The sequence below is a fragment of the Astatotilapia calliptera genome, chromosome 12, assembly GCF_900246225.1.
Source record: "Astatotilapia calliptera chromosome 12, fAstCal1.2, whole genome shotgun sequence".
NCBI lineage: Eukaryota > Metazoa > Chordata > Actinopteri > Cichliformes > Cichlidae > Astatotilapia > Astatotilapia calliptera.
In genome coordinates, this window is record NC_039313.1 from 35,002,497 (window position 1) to 35,026,055 (window position 23,559).

Here is a 23,559-nt window from a genome sequence, read left to right on the forward strand (position 1 = left end):
TCCTCACAATGAGAACTTTATCACTCAATGAAGGACAGCCATTATCTCAGGGCACCAGTTTAACTCACGGGTTGCGCAGGCGATCGATGCCGTGAGGTTCACTACAGCGGCCTGGATCTCCACCCAAGGCCATTTGCTGTCTCCTCCACTTTTATCCCCCAATTAATAATTGCAAAGTCTGGGGCATAAATACAGTAACATCCAAGGTCACAGTGACACCAAATGAAAAGCAGGTTTCTATTTGGAGATCGGGAACATCAGCAACATGATGTAGATGGTACCATACTCCATTAGATAAATGTCAAATTAATTCTGGCTTTATGAAAGGCCCCGGAAACGCCAAGAAACTCATTCATCTACTAAGGACCATGAAAACAAAAAAAATCACAGATAATTATTTTCACAGCTACACTGGAACAAATTCTTAAAGACAACAGTGACATCAAAACACTACACATCTGAAAAACGTATGTTCTTCCATTAAGATACACAAGGCAAGTTTCCTTTCTAAGAAAATGATAACAAGAGAAAACGTCGTGCCCAGGAGACATTTGCTCTATTAGTTCAAACGGAGCTCCGCTCTGAGCTGCAGCCAAATCCCTCCCCCCCAAAGGGAAGTCAATCGCACTCAATCCGTTTCCAAAACAGCAGTGAGTGAATCATCCAGCGTTAGATCTCAGGAGCTTTATGATCTCTTCTCTGGAGTTTTGGTTTAAAGCTAAACGGGACAGCTTACGTGTAGCATTAGCTTCCTGTGTGCTGCATCATCTCAGAGTTCTTAAGCAGGCTGATGAGCTGTGAAAGGAAGTGTGAAATTTGGATGGATGATTTCATTTGCATTTTCAGAGGTCAGCAGACGTTAAGCTTACGCCTTTCATTTTCCATTCACAGTCGCGCTTCTTTTATCAGCGTAACAGCTACACGCAGCAGAGCTGTGTTATCACTCCGGAGGCAGTTTTTCCCTTACATGATTATGTGTCTTTACAACAGACTGCTGTGATTTTTCTCACAACTCATTGCTCAACTAACAAGTCACACTGAAGAGTAAACGTGCCCACAGGTCACTGCACGCTGACCTTTTCAACTTTGGTTGGTCTCTGAAGATCTGAGGCGGCCTGTGAACTGAATGAAACATGAAGAGCACTCCCAGCTGAAGCAGGAAACGTGTGTGAACCACTGAACACCAAGTTAATGACAGCATGATGTCCAATCAAGATTTGTAAAATAAGCACAGTTCGATTAATAGTGTAACAGTCTCACTCTTTTCAGTTCAATTCAGTGTTATTCATACAGCGCCAAATCATAACGAAAGACGCCTCAAGGTGTTTTATATTGTAAGGTCGACCCTACAATAACACATACGGAGAAACACCCAACAATCATATGACCCCCTATGAGCAGCACTTTGGCAACTAGCACAGTCCAGTGATAAGAAACAGATAATTGAAATTTAAATGATGCTGACAAAGGCATTTACCTACTGCTCCTGTGAAAACGTAAGGAGACACAAGACACCTCTCAAGTGTGTCCTGGCTCTGCAGCTTCCTCCAAGTTGGACACGCCCAAAATGCCTCATCTAGGAGGCGTCCACGTCAGCTGACTCCTGTCGATATGCAGGAGGGTACGTCTCTTTTGAGCTCACAAAGGTATTCTTTGGGTTGCTACCTGCAGATCTTGGCCATGGAGGGCAAGAATGTAGACTGACAACAGACCAGTAAAACGTCTGCAACACTGCCGAGGCAGGACCAATCCTACTGTCAATTTCTTCAACAAGCCCCTGATATACTTAAACTCTGGCACTTGAGGACGAAATTCATCCCCTACACTGATTTTGCACTCCACTCTTTTCCATCTGAGAACCATGGCCTCAGACCTGCAAGTGCTAATTCCCGACCCAAACACTTCAAATTCAGCTGCAAACTCCTCAAGTGTCAGCTGGACGTCGCCATTTGATGAAGCCAAGAGGGCCACGTCGTCCACAAAAAGCCCTGACGAGCTCTCGAGACCACTGGCTGTGATACCCTCTGCTCCTCGGCTGCACTTAGAAATTATGTTCATAAGTTGCCACTGATGAAGAGAAAGAGTGGCAAAGGGCAACTCTGGTGGAGTCAGTCCCACTGGGAATGACTGAGACTTAATGCTGGCAACATGTTCGTCAGGTCCAGCTTGAGTAGAAGTTTAACAGAAACCTTTCTTTAGCTGGAGGATGAGGGGAGGCCTGTACTCACTGAGGCTGTGTGCAGTCCTGAAGGTTACACATTCTTCGGATGGGTTTGGGCCTCTTGCCAGCGTCGCAGTAGCCTCGATGAACCATCTTGGTGTCTCCCTTTTTCCGACATCCATACTTGGTGTACTGAAACCCTGTCCAGAAAACCCCCACCCCCAAAAACCCCATGTTTTAATTAGAAAGACAGTTCACATCCTTTTACTGGGGTTTGACTTTCAAACTTCAAAGTTCCTTTGCAATTACTCAAGTCACATTTTTATATCTAATTTCCTTTAAGTTTAAAATATGTCTTAAAGCTTTTGTCTACTTTTAAGTTAAATACCAGCGAGCTTAAGCCTGCTGACATAAAATCTTAGAGGTGTATTCAGGCTAATATAAATATAACACAAGCATGTGCAACATCAAAAAGGGAAAGAACTGCAGTTAACAGTTCAAGTGTGAATGTGTGAATGAGACACGAAAGTGCTTTAAGTACTCGAGTATAAAAGTGTTGCATCAGAAACACTCCATTTACCATTATGGGATATTTAGTAAGCTGGAAAAATGTGTAATTTTCTTTTGCAGGATTACAAATTTCATGCTGTTCCCACACTAAAGGTCAGAGTAGAGGTCACATATCAAGTAGATATAATAAGATGCAAAATTTGACAAATATTAATGTTGTATCAGTTTGTTTCTTTGTTTGAAATATTTGCAGCTATGAAGTCGTGAAATTTAAGCTCACAGTGACATCTTTGGTGGCCAATTCTGCAGATTTGAAATGCTGATGCTCTTCGCACAGGGATGTTTAAAAACCAAACATAACATTTGACATATGAATAATACCAAAAAACACAGTAGAAAAATGATAAATGAAGTTTTTTTAGGACTCATGACCATCGGGAGAAAAGAAAAAAAAGGTTAGGGTAGCAAAAATCAATCTTATATCAAGTACCAACCTTATCTTTCCTACACTAAGAAACAGTGAGTACTGCCAATAACACCTTTTCGATATTCTACGTATCCATGCAAATGAAAAGACTTTGTGGTTAGAAGTGCATATAACAAATGCATGTCAATCATCTTGTTTGAAGACAAAATATTTGGTTTAATTAGCTCACTCAGTCAATAATTTCTTACTTCAAAGCTTGAGAATGTGGATAAAAGCAGATCATCACAAACACCTATAGACTGAATGACTGAATATGAAACTTCAATATACAATTTTAATAATTAGATGAAAAGTATTTATTCGTCTTCATTCATTTTTTTTTTTAAGTGAAGGTAGTTTCTGAGTTTACCTCCAGCACATGGCTTGGAACATGGAGACCAGCTCTTCAGAGCCCACTCATAGGTCTCCTCCTGGATGACATTGTTATTGTTGATGGGCACCGAATCTTCATGGATGATGTACTTATACATCAGAGTCGACCGTGTCTCATTGTCCTTTGGTATAATCTAGAAATCAAAGGAAGTTAAACCATTATACCATCATCCTCCGTGTCTAATATCAAAACACGCAGAAAGATTGCCCTCTCTCAAACACGGCTCCTGATTGGGTGGCAGATAATGGAGGAAATAGAGAGGAGAATTCATGGGCAAGTTGAGATGCACCAGTTTTGCTCGTGTCCCCGTCTCAGAGCTTTTCATCTGGATCAGTTTAAGATTTACAATTATATTAAAAGACACGATATATAAAGTTTGAAGGTGAAAGACGCATAACTGACAGGATAACTGACAGGCTTGCAGGAAAAAAAGAATATTTCATTTGTGGAATTAACAACTCTTTAAAACCTATGAAAGGCTTTTGTGTAAATGTGTAATCGACAGCTTTTCATGGTGTGTGCCATTCATTTTGCATCATCGTGTAATACAAAAAACACAAGATGAGTAATAATTTAAGTTATGAAGAGTAGCCTTGAAGTGAAATAAAATTCAGCAGTTGACTTCAAATTCAAACATTACGTCGTCACCTCTTCACCACAGAGTGTCTATTACTGTGCTACAGAAAGGAGGAACATGGAGAAAATCTCAGCATTTCAGCATCTACCTTTTGGCTTTTAGGTCTCGCTGAATGAAGTCTTTTCAAAGGAGAATGCAGTGTTAAACTTTTTGAACATACTTTAGAGTCTTTCTTTAAAAAGGAGACTTGTCTGTTTTGTACTCAGGTGCCCTTCAGGTCAGGCTCACTGCAAAGCAGAGCAGCCAGATGGAAATATGAAATGTTTGGTGTTTATTTCATTTTTACAAGACTCGCTAACATTAAAGCAGTTTGAAAAACAGCTGAAGAGGAAATGAGCTACGGACGTTTTCTTTCTTTCAGTCATTCAAGTCTAGAAGCCTGTCCTGGTTGGAAAGCGGTGACTCGAAGTCCCAGCAGCTACTAGTGTCGTGGCTCAAGAGTTGGGAGTTCGCCTTGTAATCGGAAGGTTGCCTGTTCGAGCCCCGGCTTGGACAGTCTCGGTCGTTGTGTCCTTGGGCAAGACACTCCACCCGTTGCCTACTGGAGGTGGTCAGAGGGCCCGGTGGCGCCAGTGTCCGGCAGCCTCGCCTCTGTCAGTGCGCCCCAGTGGGTCCTTAGGGACTAGTAAAGCGCTACACAAATACAGGCCATTTACCATTTACACCTCACCAAGTGTGGTCAATTAGCAATTCAGCCCAGGCAATACCTGGAGACTCTTGCACTGCCATTGCAAAGAGAAGGCGTTCCTCGTGTTAGACCTTAGTGTAGAAAGGAAATGAAGCCTAACAAAAGCGCCTGGGCTTGCAGTGCAGCAGCAGCTTTTGTTCCTAACTGTACCCAGCAGTGAGGATTCACAGACCTCCCTGTTCCCTGTGTTCTGCTTTGGTTTAGAAGCTAACGTGCTGCCGCATTAACAGATATGAGCCGTGACTTCAATTCACAGAGTAACATTTTAAGTGCTGGAATCACAAATGGAGCCGAAACCACTCGAGCATCTATACGGACCAGCGGGACATTTGCATTAGAGATTTAAAGCTTTGTTATGTGCCACAGACGATTATTTAATTTGCTTGGCAACCTTTAAACTGTGTTTTCGTCAGCGGATGATCGTTTGCTGAACTATTACAGGTGCAAGGCAACATTTGAGTGTAATGTCAGGAGTCCTAGGAAAGAAATGCATGGTGTTCAGAGTCTGTTCCTCTTGTACTCATACAAGTCTCCTGTCTGGAGGTTAGACACTGGTTCATTGTGGATCTCACCATCTTTGTTAATCAGATGTGATCGTAGATGAGAGGGTTCAGTGCTAACGATTAAAGTTTGGAAGATTCATCCACAGATGAGTTCAGGTTAAAGGATCCACCCAACTCCCACTCAGAGCAGGCCTTCATTATAAATACTGTAGGTTGAGTTTCAAGTATTTATAATTATGACAGGAAAATATCAAACTGGAATTTTTAATCTAACATGTTTATTTTTGAGTCTGTGGGGTTTGACTGGCTTTTGGAGTCAGACTCGAGTAGCCAATTAAGGAACTGCAATCTCTGCACTTGTTTGTGTATTGTTGCTTTGCAAACACTCACGCTGAGACAGATTCATTAAATGTTTTAGGAAAGACTTATAAAAGTAAAACATTTGATCCTGTTCAAGAAAACACACATCCAAGCCCAGACGACTTATCAGCAAATATTATCTTCATTGAGTTGACAACACATGTTGCAGAGACACACAACTGAAACATATTTCTGGGGTCACAGACAATGGTGGTGATGTTTCGATGTTCACACTGTCACAAACTAACAGCTGGGTAAGTTATTGTTGCCAGTTTGCAGTCACTTCCATTATAATCTGTCATAACTGCAGCACATTTGGATTCTTTGGTTTTGTGCATTTACATGTTCACACTCATGTAGAGGTTTTCTTAATGACTTTGTAAGCACTTTTTTAAGTGTCTTAATCAAAGACAAAGAGATTTACCGATTTGTTTTTATCCTTGACTTGTACTCAGAGAGAACATGAAATATTTAAACGATTTGCACACTGCGTCCTTAAAATCTGCGAGATTAAACTCCATGTTTTTTCAAGTTGCAGGAGAAAGTTCCTGCTACGTCGCTCGTGTTTTTCTGACAAAGCTCTGTTCCTGGGAAAACTCATCAGTTTCTGTCACATCTGTTCTCTTCGATACGTTTGGAACAAACACGCCTGTCTAATTATTTTCCTGTCATAAAAGAAAAACAGCAAATATCCCAGACGTGGCAATTTAGAAAAGTCGACTGATGTGACATGCAAGAAATTAGAGTTGATGTCCACGAGAGAAAAACGATGATTAGAAAAATAGAAAGTAGTTTCTTTGTTTTTTAACAAGCTTCTCATACAAGTGAGACTTGAGACTAGATGAGATTCTAATAAACAGAAACCAGGGGAAAATAAATAAATCACCCTGTCAGCCATGACTGCATCATTTGATCACTTCCTCTTCTTTACCCCTTGAAAGTCTACCAGCAGCAGCCCATATTTCAGCCGGCTGGATGTACATCAGATGTTAGTGAGGGGGTCTCTGCCTGTGCAGCTGCCCCTGGAAAAACCTGGAAATTACTCTACCCACATCTTCACTGATATTTCCTGAGGTGTCAAAACTCATCATTAGTGATAAAGGGGATGTGAAAAGTCCAGTGAAAATCATCACTAAACGTCCAGTTTATAAGTGATGAATGTAACGCAGCTATTAATTTTGCATTTTTTCCTCCTCGCTGCTGGCTATGGTCTCATTAGTAACTCTGACTGTTTTTCGACCTGTGGGAGCATTTTGAATGAGACGGTCCCCTGCTGCAGTGGGACTGGCTGTAAAACTGTCCTAATAGGCAGTTAAAGTCTGGTCTTCAGGGCACTGACTCAATTTTATGCACTACTTCAGTTCTCTTCATGTCTTTTGGGATGACTGAGAGTCAGCGTTACCCTTTTCTGATGCTGGAAAAAACATTTCTCCATTGATCCGTGTGCACGGGTTTGTTTCGTTAATGTCATTCAGACACACAGTTGTGAAAATAGTTGTTCGCATGGTCACCAGGTCCTTTAGGCATTCAATTTCAAAGTGCCAAGTGTTAGCTCGACTTATATATTTATTATATTTACACATAAATATATGCCCCCCCCAAAAAAAGAACAAAAAAACCCAACTCAAATGCCACACAACCCTTTTAACAACAAGCACCCACATTCAAAGAATTGTAATTCCACTACTGTGAATCACCACAGTGGATTTAAATAAATCAGTTAAGGCACAGTCATTAATTTAGCAGGTTTATCAAGTATTGCAATAACTGTTTCAGAATTACAGCTATTTTTGTACGTAGTCCTCCACAGTTCCAGAGGCTGAAAATATTTGAGCAGCTGACTGAAAACCAGTTTCACAGGCTTCCTAACAAGCTGCTCCCTTGTTATTCATATTAAGCAGATATGAGATATGCAGTTGATTCCAAGGATTAAATTTATGTTTGCTCTTCACTGAAAACTGTCCGAGGCCAAAGATGTGTCGATGCCTGATGTAAATGAGGCCAAGTTACAGCATGGGCACGTACGTCTGCCAGTAGGAGCAGGCGTTTATTGATGATGTGACTGCTGATAGAAGTAGCAGGATGAAGGGTACAGAGATACTGTATGCTCTCTGCTCAGATTGAGCCAAGCACTGCAAACGTCATCAGATGGAGCTTCACAAGGCTAATGGATAATAATCTGACGTAAATGCAAAAGCAGCTCAATAGATTCTAAAGGTAAAGACATGGAATATTTTTAAAAACACCTGATCTGAACCCAGCAGAGCAGACTCTCAGTCACCGGAAACAAAACTGAAGGGAGCGAGGCACACAAACCAGCATCAAAGTCCAGTTTTCTGCAGCTGGTGTCCTGCAGGTTTCAGATCTCACCTGGGTCAACACACCTGAATCACCAGGCCTCTGGAGAACTTCAAGACATATTGAGGAGGTCATTTAACTAGGGATGGGTATCGAAAACTGGTTCTTGTTGAGAACCGGTTCCCACTGTTTCAATTCCTTGGAATCGTTTGCCACTTTTAAAAACGATTCCCTTATCGATTCCAGTCGCCCCGAATGACGTCATCACGTTGAGTAGCGTCTTTTACCCAGTAGGAAACACGGCGCCTGAGCGGCACAAACGCTCAAAAGTTTGGTTACACTTTATGAGAAAGGATGACAACAGGGCAACGTGCAATACTTGCAAAGTAGAGATTTCATCAAAGGGAGGAAACACTACGAACATGCAAAAGCATTTGCTCAAAAAACACGCGATTGCTTTCAACGAATGTCGTGTTTTTGATCCGCTCCGGACTAGCGAAGCTCAACCCAGCAGCAGCGGTAGCGTTTCCACGTCCTCTCCCGTTAATACTGCAGGTAACTAATCAATTAGCATTGAATATTATGTTAGCGCGATTTACCTTATTACAAAACCTGCTATTACTGTGCGTTGCATTTAGATAACCATGATGAGACAGACAGAGTCTGGCTCAGATGTTGCCAGTTCTCGCTGCAGTCTACCGGTAGCGTCTCCTTTCAGGCCAGGATAGACGAATGTCACCGAGCAGTGACTCAGTTTGTGGTCAAAGGCTTGCACCCATTTGCCACAGCAGATGCCCCCGATTTCACTTTGGTAAGTGAATGTGTTTAATTGTAGGCAGGACATTACTGGATATTCTTGTGTAATTGCTACAGAATAATTTATGTTAAACTTTGTTATTGCTACAGGAGAATATTTATTTTATTATTTTACATATACATTTTTTTTCCTGGGGACCCTGTGACACCCCATTGAAGAGCCGTAGGCTGTGGCTCTCTTAAGATCTCACTGTTGGGTTTGTAAGGCCATGTTACTCCTAAATTTCTATCTTGTTCAAAGAGAAGATATAAAACACAGTTCTAAGCTAATCGACTTTAGTGTTCTCCTTTAAAAAAAAAAAAAAGAATCGATAAGGAATCGAATCGTTAAAATCTTATCAATACCCATCCCTACATTTAACCATTTAAATCAGCCGTGTTGGATCAAGGACACATCTAAGTGTTTGGAAAAGTGTACTGCTAAAAGTACTTTTATTGCACTACGTTATTTCACTCTTGAGCTGCTGTAACATGAATCAAGCAGCTGAACTGCCACCTCAGCATGCATGACACAGAGTCTTGCTAATGGCCTACTAATGTTATTCAGGTGTGTTGCAGCAGAGACACATGGAAAAGTTTCAGGACACCAGCCCTCGAAGACTGGAGTTTGACCCCCGTGGCCTAGTAGACCATTATGGAGGAAAAATAATAAATAAATAACGTCCAAATTCTCACGGCCCTGACTGTATCCATGGCATTTGAATTTTAAAGTTTCACCAAAGCCATCACGTGCAGCTTGGAGTTGATTTGGAGGAGGCTGAACAAGTATCTATTTCTACGATCAGAGTTAAAAATACATAAGAAAATAAGAAAATCTGAGTAAACATGAGTGCTGACATGTAAAAGTGTATTAACGCTCATTGTCAGTCAATTCTATCGTGGAAGCAGAGTTACTAATTATTCCTACTTGCTCACGAGCTGCATGTAAAATATTCTGCTGGATATTCATCGCATTTTCATAAAAACAGGCAAAGCATCTGGGGAAGAAGGCGCATCTGATGATTATAGCTGCTGTATTGTGGTAAAACTAGCTCATTCACACTGCTTATTGTGCTGTAATTCACTGGCTTGTGAGCATAACAGGGTGATAATCAGATGAATGCAATAATCTGATGTTAAAGAGTCAAAAAAGGTGCACTGAATGCACTGAATGTGGAAATGCTTCTGAATGGCTTTCATGAATTTTATGTAAAATATGTCTCTTATCGAAATGTGAGACGATGCATTTCCATCAAGCTGCATGCACAAAAACTTTACTGTGAAGAACTTTCTTCAACTCACCCTGGGTCAACACACCTGAATCACATGATTAGTTCGTTACCAGGCCTCTGGAGAACTTCAGGACATGTTGAGGAGCTTTTTTAGCCATTTAAATCAGCTGTGTTGGTTCAAGGACATCTAAAACCTGCAGGGACACCGGCCCTCGAGGCCTGGAGTTGCCCACCCCTGCTCTATGGTGTATAACAATATTTGTCATGTATTTGAAGCTTGATTAATGACTGACTGTGCACCACCAATGTGAACCACTTAGATGCGCACTAACTTATGCTGTAAGTCCTTGTCTAACATGAATATTTGTACCATTACAAATTATTACAAATTATTTTTGTCACCATTCGTGGCTCATTCAAGAGACTTTTTAAATATTTGCCCAGTGAAAAGCCACTTCCTGAGGATATTACACTCTCCACACTCTAGAGAACCCATCTAATTTTCCTGTATATATTTTCATCTGCTTATTCAAGGAAATGCATTATTGAACTGCAGGCCTTTATTGCCACAGAGTAACAGTACGTTTATTATGCTTTATTACAGTTTGAATATATTAAAACTGAAGACTGCATTCATATGTTTTCAGAAGTGTAACCTCCACGCTATCAGAGAACGCTATCTCGCTTTAGTTTTAGCTGACAATTGAACAGCTCCAGCCTCTCAACCAAATAAAGTCTGCTGTGAAAAGAAAAGAAGATTATGATTAAATTAAAATCATGACAGGAGGAGGAGGAGGAGGAGATTAAAAGATTAAAAGATTACGTGAAGTACCCTCAGAAGGTCTGCTAGATGATGTTAATGCAGCACTACGGACGATACCTACAGCCACGATTACAGAGACTAACAAGCTGATCTACAATACGGCAGCAGTGATCAGTGAGATGCTTGGCTACAAGTTGAACAGCCACAAGGGGCAGTACCCTCCATGGAGAAGGAGGCTAGAGGCTAAGATCAAGGTAGCACGGAGGGAGGTCAGCCAACTATCGGAGCTGCAGAAAGGCGCGATGAGGAAGGTGATAAGAAATACAGCAAGCTGTCCATGCCTGAGGCCTTGGAAACTGCCAAGCAACAACTCACAGCCTTGGCCAGCTGCTTGAGGAGGTACACCAGAGAGATAGAAGGCAGGAGAATAAACCAGCTGTTCTCCACAGAACCAGCAAAGGTGTACTCTCAGTGGCAAGGGAACAATAAGAGAACAGCACCACCAAGGCTGGAGACGGAGCAATACTGGAAGAGCATATGGGAGAAGGATGCAACCCATAACGGCAATGCTCAGTGGCTAGAGGATCTGAGGGCTGACCACAGCGACCTCCCCGAACAGGGTCCAGTAACCATCACAGTGGCAGATCTCCAGTATGAAGAGTTGGACAGCACCAGGCCCTGACATGGTTCACGCCTACTGGCTGAAGAAGCTGACTGCACTCCACGAGCGTCTGGCAGCACAAATGAACCAGCTGCTAGTTAACGAGAGACACCCGGAATGGCTAACCGAAGGTCTGCTGGATCAGACTGACCAACCTGTGCACTGCCTGGATTGATTACAAGAAGGCCTATGACTCAATGCCCCACAGCTGGATACTGGAATGCCTAGAATTGTACAAGATCAATGGGACCCTAAGAGCCTTCATCAGGAACTCAATGGGGATGTGGCGTACAACACTAGAGGCCAACTCCAAGCCCATAGCACAAGTCACCATCAAGTGCGGGATCTACCAAGGAGATGCTCTGTCCCCACTGCTGTTCTGCATAGGCCTGAACCCCCTCAGTGAGATCATTAACAAGACTGGCTACGGATACCGACTACGGAACGGAGCAGTTGTCAGCCACCTCCTGTACATGGATGACATCAAGCTGTATGCCAAGAGTGAACGAGACATCGATTCACTGATCCACACTACCAGGCTATACAGCAATGACATTGGAATGTCGTTCGGACTGGAGAAGTGTAGTCGGATGGTAACAAAGAGAGGGAAGGTAGTCAGAACTGAGGGGATTGAACTACCAGAAGGCAACATTACAGACATAGAGGACAGTTACAAGTACTTGGGGATCCCGCAGGCGAATGGGAACCATGAAGAGGCCGCTAGAAAAGCTGCAACCACCAAGTACCTGCAGAGGGTCAGGCAAGTCCTGAGGAGTCAGCTGAATGGTAAGAACAAGATCCGGGCCATCAACACGTACGCCCTGCCCGTGATTAGGTACCCTGCTGGGGTAATAGGCTGGCCAAAGGAGGAGATAGAAGCCACTGACATAAAGACAAGAAAGCTCCTTACCATGCATGGAGGGTTTCACCCCAAGTCCAGCATCCTGAGGTTGTACGCTAAGCGGACATAGTGGTGGTAGACAAACAGAAGAAGACGGCCGTAGTGATCGATGTAGCGGTTCCGAATGACAGCAATATCAGGAAGAAGGAACACGAGAAGCTGGAGAAATACCAAGGGCTCAGAGAAGAGCTCGAGAGGATGTGGAGGGTGAAGGTAACGGTGGTCCCCGTGGTAATCGGAGCACTAGGTGCGGTGACTCCCAAGCTAGGCGAGTGGCTCCAGCAGATCCCGGGAACAACATCGGAGATCTCTGTCCAGAAGAGCGCAGTCCTGGGAACAGCTAAGATACTGCAGGACCCTCAAGCTCCCAGGCCTCTGGTAGAGGACCCGAGCTTGAAGGATAAACCGCCCGCAGGGGGGAGTGGGGAATTTATATATATATAAATATACACACACACACACACACACACACACACACACACACACACACACACACACTAGAAAGCATGGTGTTTGGACCAATGATTGGATAAAAGCAGAAGTATGTGGATGCCTCAGTCGGTCATGGTTTTGGAAACTAAATGCTGAACCTCCTTCTCAGTGGCTGCGGCTGCCAAAGCTATCATAATAACACTGCACCACAATTTTAAAGCATCCGACTTAGCAATTAAAATCAAGGTTATGACAAAGGTGACCCCTCAAACCCAACCCAGAGTGACGAGAACTGTTAATAATGGCAGAAAGAATCTTTGGGAAAAATTTATTTGTGGAGACTTTTTGTTTCAGGTTGACCCCTGTCTTATCCAGGGAGGGGGCAGGGTTATGACTTATACTGCAGTCAGACACCGGGGGGCGATAGAGATGGTTTGGCTTCACTTTTTGTGGGCGTGAGATCGTCTGCATTTTCTGCAGTCACTGGTTTCTCTCCGTTGAGTCCCGATGTCCTAAAAATGTCTCCAAATGAATCATTTCATGTGACAGATCCTTATAATTTGTCCTCTCAATCACATAATAATCATGGCTTGCCCGAGCAGCAGACGAACCAATATGACACTACAAACCTCATATTGTGGAGTCGTTCAAGTTTCAGTCATGTTGTATTTGGCTGAGAGTAAACCAAATGATGGAGGTCAGGTCTTTCCTTCACTGGCAGATTTAGTCAAGTTCACGTTTTCTTTGATCTCTACCAGGTTTGATTGATGCACCTCACAGTAACTCACTCACTGCTCAGCAGGAGAAATCCACAAGTCCAGAGAGCTGCTCCAAGGAAAACGATCATATGACCACAAATATGTGCTGTGAATCAGCTGCCTGTTAGTTTTGGTTTTGATTGGAAGATTTTGCCGCTGGTTTTAAATGATTTACATGAGAGCTCTACTCATACTGTACCCACGATTTTCTAAACTGTCTAAACCTGAATAATAACGGTCCTCTTTTAAAGCCCTCTTTAGTGTCATTGCACCTGTTGAGGTTAGGAGCTGCAAAATACAGTTGCTACTTCACTAAAGTAGTAGTACTCAGACTACTTTGCAAACAAAAGTGTCATTTTTGCATTTGAGTAATGCAAAAATTACAACAGCAACAACAAACAAACAACCTAATGCATTATTTTCTGTTGTTCTTGTGTTTCTTGGCAGATAGCTCTGTGCTAGTGTCAGCTCGACAGCAGAGTGAACTGCAAACTGTGTTTGGTGAAACCGAGTGCATCTGCTGGTGCCCCAAAATGGCGATAGCTAGCACTGAGTTCAGCTAAAGCTATCAGTCTAGGATAAATAGATGAGCTGGCTGGTGGAGGTGATGCAACCAGTATGTGGTTGGTACATACTGGTAGGAGTCACAGTGGAGTGTTTGATCGCACAAAACTCCTGTTAACTTATATTTCTGATCAGGTAACATTACGGTAACACTGGAAGGTCCAAAGTTACTGTAAAAAGTCATTTAAATGTAACTCTGGGGACCAAAACAACGTTAACTCGTTTCGTTTTGGTGCACCATGACAGCCTCTGCTAGGTCTTGTTGTTTTTCACGGTCATGCCGATGTCTCTACGCTCTGATCTCAGTTTCACTGCGTCTGTTTTCCCTCGTGCTCACAGAGAGGCGCAGCGATAAAAGAAGGGAGCAGCTTAATACTGTACATCAGGGGTGCCCAATCCCGGTCCTCGAGAGCTACCGTCCTGCAGCTTTTAGATGCATCCCTACTCCAACACAGCTGAATCAAATGGTTTGATTACCTCTTCAGCATGCCATCGTGTTTGGCAAAGGCCTGATAACAAGCCATTCATTTGATTCAGCTGTGTTGGAGTAGGGATGCATCTAAAAGCTGCAGGATAGTAGCTCTCGAGGACTGGGATTGGGCAGCCCTGATGTACAGTATTAAAATCTTCCCAGCAAATGCAAATGTGTCTAAAACAACTGAAGGGACTGACTCGTTCAAATTTATCTCAAGTAGTATTTTATCTTAGGGATAAGCCCCTTCCTTTGGAGACATTCTCATATGGTGCATTTAAATAACACTAATGACTTTCAATAATTAAAATCTAACAGATAGCTGTAGAAAATAAGTGATAAAATGGATTTTGGGAGACTCGGGCAGGAGGGATGAACTGTTTTAACGCTCATTATCAAGTAAATAGCCTTCTGAATGAATTCATATATGAGTGCGATAGATAAGGAAGTGTTATTACCAGCACCACCACGGGGTCGTGCAGAGGGCCATCGGTCTGCAGCGTCTCTACGTCGCCCTCGATGATGTAATGCCATTCAACGCCCAAGTCGATGAAGCTTCTGGACTTGACCTCCTCTCCTTTGCCGTTGAGGATGTAATGCCCCGTCGCCTGGTTCTTGATTGCTGTAATCAGTCACTTGTTATAAGCTGCTGACAAACTTGAAATAGCTTTACTTTCTAGATGACAAAGATCAGAATTATTCACAGAGAAAGAAAATGCACTCTCAGAGCAGTCACTCGGAAAAAGACCGTGCCTGAACAAAAGCATGTCTGAACTATTCCTCATTCTGTGCAAAACAAACTGCCAAACTCATAGTTTAATAAAACTTGTGAGGACAAAAATGAAAACTGGCATGTTAATCAGATGCTTTAAATACATATAAATGCATTTAAATGCATCGAGTGGGAAAAATGCAACACAAGTAAAAGATGCTAAAAGGATGTTGCAGATCATTTCTTTCTTTCTGCTGCTCAAGTTTTACTTTATGCTTTTAAAAAGCATTTAAGATGATCCACTGCAGCACCCGTCTGCTTTACAACAGTTTTTAACGATGCAGTCTCCAACCACTCATCAGCTCTGCATCCTATTAAAACAGGGAAAGTAGTTCCTGCTGGTTTCAGCTGTGCTATTTTGTTTGAAGTGCACCATTATTGTCAAACATCCAATAATTAATTTAAAAACACTACTATTAGTGGTTTATACCAGCAGGCAAATGAAAAAGTTCACAGAAATTTAAAGTAAGTATGTGAAATCGCTCATTTGGATCATATCATCTTGTTTCGGCTGCATCTCCAACATCCTGCAGCCTCCTTCGCTGCATCCTTGAACCTCTTTCTGTGGTCTTCCTCTGGCTCTGCAGCATCGTCTTCAGTGTGAACCTTCCCCCTGATATTTATAATCCTGTTCTGTCCGAGCATCTCCAGCTCAGCCACCTGTTCTTTCTCAGTGCCATCATGGTGGGTCTCAGCAGCATCTCTTCACCCGGTCCAGCCTGCCTGCACTCTCTTCTTCATCTCTCCTGTCCACTGTCCTTTGCTTTGGATGGTTGACCCCGGATCTTCAGACTCATCATCTTCTCCTTCCATCCTTAAGTACACTGTCTTGCTTCATAACCTTAATTTAAACCACTGATTCTTTTGTTTGGTAGAGAGGTGCACAAACTTCTCAGACCCTCACATCTAAACACAACTGTAGGCTCTACGAGACACCGTTCAATAACTCTAATAACACAGAGTCCATTTTTAATGCAGTTATTTCATTTTTCTTACTTGTTCCATTCAGTAGGATAAAACGCGCTTGCAATCAGGCTGCATTTTGACTGGACTACTACCCCGCTGCTGAACCTTGTGCATCGAGGTGCCGTATGAACAGTGAGCTGTTTCAAAAGTCACTGAGATTTCAGCCAATTTTGCAGCGTTGGACAGACTGAATTAAACATGCACACCATAGTACTTCCTTAGATGGTAACAGTAATATTATACTAGCTTTTAGACTGAGTGTTTTAGCGTATCTTCTATGTCTATTTAGGGCCCTTTAGTAGCGTCGGTGTCAAACAGCTTCGTTCTGTGCTAAGCAAAGAGCTTTTGTTTGCTTCTAGTCTAATTTTGTGTACATTTTAATATTTTTGGAAACAAGCTGTACAAATATCAGCCAGGCTCTTTTTAAAGACGCACAAATTATTTCTATAATTTCCATCACCTTTTCATTCCACACAGAAGTGTTGTTGCTGCTTGTTTTGGTGTTTTTGTGCTTGCATTCATCTTCTTTTACAGGTTTCACAGGATTCTGTTAAATAATTGTCAGTGTAAATATTAACCTCAAAGAGCTCTTTGAGGAAATAGAGCGATGCTGACCTGTATCACCTGGCAGACACTAAATAGATCATCGTCTCCTCCTCCCACTCTTTTTACTGAGCAGGTGGTTTTTGCTCCTTTTGAAAAGAGGAAAATATTGTTTCTGCTTTTACGATGTTTTATGAACTTTCATGTTTATTCTCTACTTTCAGTTTTTTTCTTTTTTTTTTTTTAAGAGTTTAACTCTTAATATTTTTATGTTAGTTTGAGATCAGTTGACTTCCTCCACTGTCAGTCTGCTTGTACTTGAGTTACAAATACTGACATTTGGAGCCTTTTTAACCACTTTGAGGTCGTTTTCCTTTTTGGCATATTTACTGTCTTCTAGCTGCACATAAACTCAGTCTGACTCAGAAACAGGATCCTTTAGTCATCACTATCAGTAACTGTTCTACCAGACCCAACATGCGACTTGACTAACTGGCATTTTAAAGGCAGAAATCGTGCTTTTTTCCCTTACAGTAAATTGACCTTTCAATACAAAGACAAAAACCAAGGATGGATCCATCTACTCCATCAGAAAAAGTTGACACATTATGTGATCATTCGACTGACAGACGCGTGTTGCACGAGGATTAAAGAGTATAATCTGACATGTAATCATAAAGTTCTTCACTGTTTTCATTAAAGTTGCTGTTATCAGCAAACTGCCAGCTTGTCAGATTCTTATCACTCACATGTGTGTGTCTAGAATACACAAAGGGCCTCCTCCAGTGGGACAAACATTTCTCTTTTTTTGTTCTTTGTGAAATTTTCTAAATGTTATTTTCTTAAGAGGACAAAGTTGGAGGGAATCAAACCAGCGACTACACTGATCCTGTTTCTGTGTTTGCTGCTGGTCGCACTCCTGACGGACTCTTCACCTTACTTCTGCTTTTGTGTTGTTGGGTTGTTCTTGACATCAGAGTTGGGGGGACAGAAGTTGATGTTTGACTTTGCTCAGGTTTGAGCTCCAGGATGAAATCACAGACACACAGAACTTCTAAAAATAGCAGCAGCGCAGGAAGCAGTCCAAAGGTGCACAAGGGCATGACCTTTAAATTGAATTCAGGTATTAATTTTATTTAGCTTGCACTAAGAGTAACTACATAATCCCATCTGTGGAGGTTATTTTAACCATTTATGAATAAACTTATCCTATAACAAGCCACGTCTTTATGATTCATTCCTGAATATGGCTGATTAATTCTACATGTCCTTGGTTGTTATTGGAAATTCAACTAAATAAAGAAAAACTAGTCCTATTTTGCAGAAAAGAAAGAGCACGCTCATCTAGCAGACGATTAATAATGAATGCAAATGAGAAGATTCATTTTCCTCAACTTGGGAGGTGACAAGAAATGAATTATGCAAAATCTATGATTTCACAGAATCTTCCCATCGGTCTTCTGAGGAGACATGAGGAGGATGGCAAAGAGCTTTTTAAGATTTCATACATGTGTTCATCTCTGAAAATCACACTTACCAAGAATGTGAGGGGAGGCCTCATGTTCTTGGATGATCACATGTCTAGCTCCAGGAGGAATGAGAAACATCTTAAGGTAACCTTTGCCAAGTTTGCAGCATCAGCAGCAGCAGAAGCAGGACGGGGGGGTTAGGAAAGATAAGACAGAAACGGTACATTAAGCAGATACAAGGATAATCTGTTCGGTTTGCTGAGGCTGACATCCCGCATGTTCCAGACATTTTGTTCACTTTGCTCTACAAGGATGTTTGAAGAAGTTAAAGAAGGAAGAAAATGCTTGGTTGGCTTTCCTCCTCAATGTAAAAAGGTTCTATTGAAACAGGCCCTGAAGGTTTACTCGTGTCTATTTGGTTATCAAATGAGAAAGTCTCTGAAAGGAAGCCCATCGTCCTTTATTTCTGCTCACACCGGCTCTGTGCAAACAGGATGTATATGAAGAGAGCCTTCGGCCGTGTTTCAATAAGGAAGGAGGTAAAAAGCTTTTCAAACTACAGACCAGCAAAGTTGTCTGTCAGGGATGTCTGCCTCCTACAAACCCACCGTGACTCACCAAGTACATTTCGAGAGTCCTCTGTTTCATTTACAAACACATTTCGAGCTCCTTTGGGCAAAGAAAAGGCGCCTCTCGTCTTCCCTTTGGAATGAAATAAATCATTAGTCAGTATCACATGTCCCCTCCTCTCGTTTTCACTGTCTAATAGCAACAACATCACCTACAGGGAGACGTGTTTAATGAGCATAGGAGGAACCAGAGCAATTGTCGCTGGATGAGAAAGCAAGCTACGTTTGCCGGCAGGGCGGCATCCGCCACTCACAGGAGAAAACTGCAGCTGTAATTACTCGCTTTTAGATTTGACAGACAGGCCAAACACTCTGGGTGTCCTGGCACGCACACATCGGTGCGGCTGAGCTGACTATAAATGCAACTGTACGCTGAGGTGCAGCTAACACAGGGTTACAGCAGGTGGCGGAGAGGCATTTTTACATGGTCTGCATTCCAAGTTTTGGAAAAGACCGCTTGCTTCCAAGAGATCATCGTCTAATCAAACCCAATTTCTCAGCCACAAGACGCTCAACAGAAATTACAATCTGATAACAGAGCGTGTGCAGACTGATACACCGCACACACGCTGGTTATCTAAAATGACCCTTTAGACTGAACCAGGTTTGAAATGGCCAGCTGTATTCAGACTGCCTTCAAAGATCTGCAGCTTTGTTTAATGTGGCATTTTTTATCTGGGCTAGGACGCTAAAGTTAGTTTGTTAGGCTGTTAAATAATAAAATACCACTAATATCACGAAGCGTAACTTTTTGTAAAGAGTTTTATAGATGTATGTCGAGCCTGTGACATCTACAAAAGCTAAGTGAGCTCTATAAAGACACTTAGTAACAGGGAACAGAAGAAACAGCAGCTTATGTCGAGTCTCTGGATCTCTACAGTGTTAAGCATCCATCTGTACTACAAGCTGGGCAGGAAATACTAGCAAAGGAGGCGCGGAGGGATTCAGTAACACTGGATACTTGCATATAGTGTTTTCGGACACAGCGGTTTCTTTTTGGGCTCTCTTGCTTAACTGTTTCCCTGTTAAAAAAGGTGAGTGGTTAACTGGGAGAGAGAGATGTGAGGAAACAAAGACGAATGATCACAGTTACATTAAAGTTCATCCTTAAACGATTTGATGAAGCCATCACATCGAGACTCGCACTTCAGTGAAATCCAATGAAATATGATCCGTGACTGATGGAGCCGAAAACAAGGGTGGATTTTGGTGGTTTGGTTAAATGGCTGTCGGTGAATTTACAAATGTATTCAAAAATGAAAGCACATTATTAACATGCAGAAGGACATGATTATTTCTCTTTTAATTCATAAGAGCCGGACTGTTCAGAGTGACGGCTGAAGCAGCGACGTGTCACTCCGGCCCTGTAGAGCCTTTTATTGGCTGCAAGGAAAAATGACAAAGATACAGCAGAAGGTGGTCATAATTACACCATTACACCAATATAACACCATTAATGTAAATCTGCATTATATTCACGGTAGAAAATAAATGAATAAAATCCTGAAAAGTGCAATGCAAAATTAATTCTTTCAACCACACTTGAATTTTCTTTCTTTTATGGAAACCTCTCATCTTTATGCTGTTTTTTTTTCATGTGTTCCAACAGGGCTGTTTTACTGAAACTGCATAAATGCAAATACAGTTTCTACCCATCTCCTCTTCTCTTTGCCGTTACGTAGATGACCTTTGTGCACTCATATAAACTTTGTAGCTGTGTCCAATGACTAAGCAAATAAAAAGCATCAACATCATAGTTTATATCAATATGTATCCAAATATTGATAAAGCCAGTGATTTTGATGACACTGAGTAAAAATAACAAGCACTGGCATCGATATATTTGATCCCAGACAAGTTCAGATTTCACTGCCACATCAAAATCTGCTTACATCAGAATTTGTTGTGTTTGTGGAAACACTTCATTACTGTCATTACTGCCAGCGTGAGGTGATTGTTATCTGGATAAAATCCCTTTCAAACACCCTGGTTTCTGTTTACATCCACCTCCTGCAAATAGAACAAATCAATTTTTGGCTGAGGAGGAGTATTTGCAGCATTTTTCAGCTGTATGGCTGCACAGCAGAGTCAGCTACCAGCTCTCGCACTATCCCGTATCGATTACTGACTACAGGAAATTATAAGTGGTCAGATTCCTCATTTGAGTCCGGCTGCATTTCAGTGGCTTACCACACAAGTCTGAAAAGTGGAACATCGAAAATGTTTCCTCGCTCTGCGACAGGCTCTTTATCCGTTTGCCACAAAGTGCTCTGCATGTTTTTGGGTTAACTGGGCTTCAGATATTAAATGTGTTTTTTAAACAATATTCTAAAAAGGGTAAATAGAGACACTAGAAACTAAAATGGGATAACCAAGTGTGGCATGCTGATAATGGGCTGTATCCGGTTGACTAATCAAGATCTATTTTAAAGCGTTTGCCACTTTGCTTATTAAATCAGTAGTTAAAGGAGTGCATGCTCTCATAACAGTTACAAGGCCAGAGAAGACTCAAGCTGAGACCTTTCAAAGCCCACATTTCATGCTGACAGTACGCTCTAGTATACAGCATTTACTGCTCACATTTAACCCACAGTGTATACACTTATGCAGACTGAGGTTATTTATGTTCAGTTATCATGAAAATAAAGTGAGGATTTCAGAAGGTGTCACATTACACAGGAAGTCAAGTGAAACAGTACTTTTCTCATCTTAGAAGCGAGCAGCTCAGATTGCTCTTGAACGACAGTCATGTACTGGGATTCCATGAAGTCATGTGACCTGCTGGGCAGAGGTAATGGCACAAAGCTTAGTGATGACTCACTCACTTACAAATGGATTGCTGATTGTTTACATAAGAAGCTAGTAAAGCTAGCAGCTCACATTAATATAACCTTGGGTCATGTTAAGGTGACAACATCTCTCAAGAATCTCCCAAAAATTGAGCCTTCTTGTGCCAGTGGCGGCAGATGGCCCCGCCCCTCCCTGAGCCTGGTTCTGCTGCAGGTTTCTTCCTGTTAAAAGGGAGTTTTTCCTTCCCACGGTCGCCAAAGTTCTTGCTCATATGATTGTTGGGTTTTTCTGTATGTATTATTTACGGAGCCCCGCAGGGGACATGGGAGAAAAAAATATTAAGACGGACTTTTGCGAGATCTCGCAAAAGTTGAATTCCAACAATGGCGGCAGCTACTTAGTTGTAATATTACTCTTTCTGGGTCATAAAATACACTTTTAAGATATTTTGAGGCGTGAATGTAGTTGTGTAAACGTCAGATACCTGCTCGGTTTACAAGACATCACATATTTGCAAAAGTGCTCCGACATTTTCGGAGATCTGACACCCACTAGCTCGAAGCTAACGGGAGGTCGAGACCTACTACAGCCGGGAGGAACACCGCTTTCCCGGCACATCGTGCCTCGACCTCCCGGTCGGCTTCGAGCTGACGGCCTCCGAAGAATGCGGCTAAAACTTTTGCGAGATCTCGCAAAAGTCCGTCTTAATTTTTTTTTCTCCCATGTCCCCTGTGGGGATCCGTGTTTATTGGAGGGTCTACCTTACGATCTAAAGCGCCTGTTGTTGTGATTTGGCGCTGTATGAATAAAACTGAATAGAATTGAATTCTTCTGCTTTAACAGATGTGAGAATAGTGCCAACATGCAACATTTCAACATTTGAAGCTGATTTTAAACATGCTAAAGTGCACCAACTTATTTCTGTTTCTGTGTAAAAACTACAGTTTTTATAGATTTTTAAAGAAATTGTAGAAAAAAGTAAACAGGGGGTTGTAATTGGGCTGAACGCCACATGCAGGATGAGGACAGGTGAGGAAAGTCTGACAGAACTAAAGCATGAACTAATGGGTTTCTGGTGTTGAATGTGACAATACAGAAAACAGCAGCGTTATCAAACCCCGGTGCTATAATGGGGGGAAAGTCTCTACTCTGCTTGTGAGAAGACCATGAAAATACAGCAAAAATACTGAGATGTTAATGACCATCTGCATTCTATATTTGTCCCCAGCATGTTTGTGGAGACTTTAGTAAAGAATACACCAAATGAAGATTTGAGTTTATCATTTATAACTTAATGTTTAAAATAAAAGTGACTATCTGCATGAATGATCAGGCAGTTAAGAAAAACGCAGTTAAATAAATCATTCATGTGACGACAGTAAATAAAACACAACAACAAACGAACAATGATCCTGTTTAAGATGATGTGTGTTAGCTCCGAGCTCTTACCAGCTTTCTTCGGCGTGCGGGTGAAGGTTCCTTTGACGGTGCGGCAGTGAGAATTGTCTCCACCGCAAACCCCACATCTGTCCTCAACCTTGCTAGAGCCAATTTCTCTGTCACAGCCAACTTTCTGGAGACCAAGAAAACAACAACACAGATGAACCCCGACTGCTTTTTGGCCGAGGGCACGAAGCGTTACCATCACAGCGTGTCTGATGCTAAGCGGACCCGGCAAATGTCACGTAACAGATTCATTAGCTGTTGGTTTATCAGCGCCAACTGGACACGAGCTGATGTTAGCTGACTGCTGTTGGGGGTGGAAGACGAGTCAGGTCAGCATTTAAAATCATGA

At 42.1% G+C, this 23,559-nt stretch overlaps 1 protein-coding gene across 3 annotated transcripts in view; it reads right to left on the reverse strand.

The window, feature by feature from the left end:
- The window catches only part of adamts3 (ADAM metallopeptidase with thrombospondin type 1 motif, 3), a 135,821-nt gene that overhangs the window by 10,486 nt on the left and 101,776 nt on the right, over positions 1 to 23,559 (reverse strand). The window contains exons 15-20 of one of the 3 annotated variants that reach the window (XM_026187147.1): positions 23,214 to 23,337; positions 18,964 to 19,047; positions 18,414 to 18,494; positions 15,054 to 15,217; positions 3,508 to 3,664; positions 2,229 to 2,361 (exon numbers count right to left, since the gene is read on the reverse strand). In XM_026187147.1, the coding sequence (XP_026042932.1) occupies positions 2,229 to 2,361; positions 3,508 to 3,664; positions 15,054 to 15,217; positions 18,414 to 18,494; positions 18,964 to 19,047; positions 23,214 to 23,337 (743 nt within the window). The remainder of the gene's footprint in view (positions 1 to 2,228; positions 2,362 to 3,507; positions 3,665 to 15,053; positions 15,218 to 18,413; positions 18,495 to 18,963; positions 19,048 to 23,213; positions 23,338 to 23,559) is intronic. The other 2 variants (XM_026187150.1, XM_026187149.1) reach the window with 2 other exon arrangements.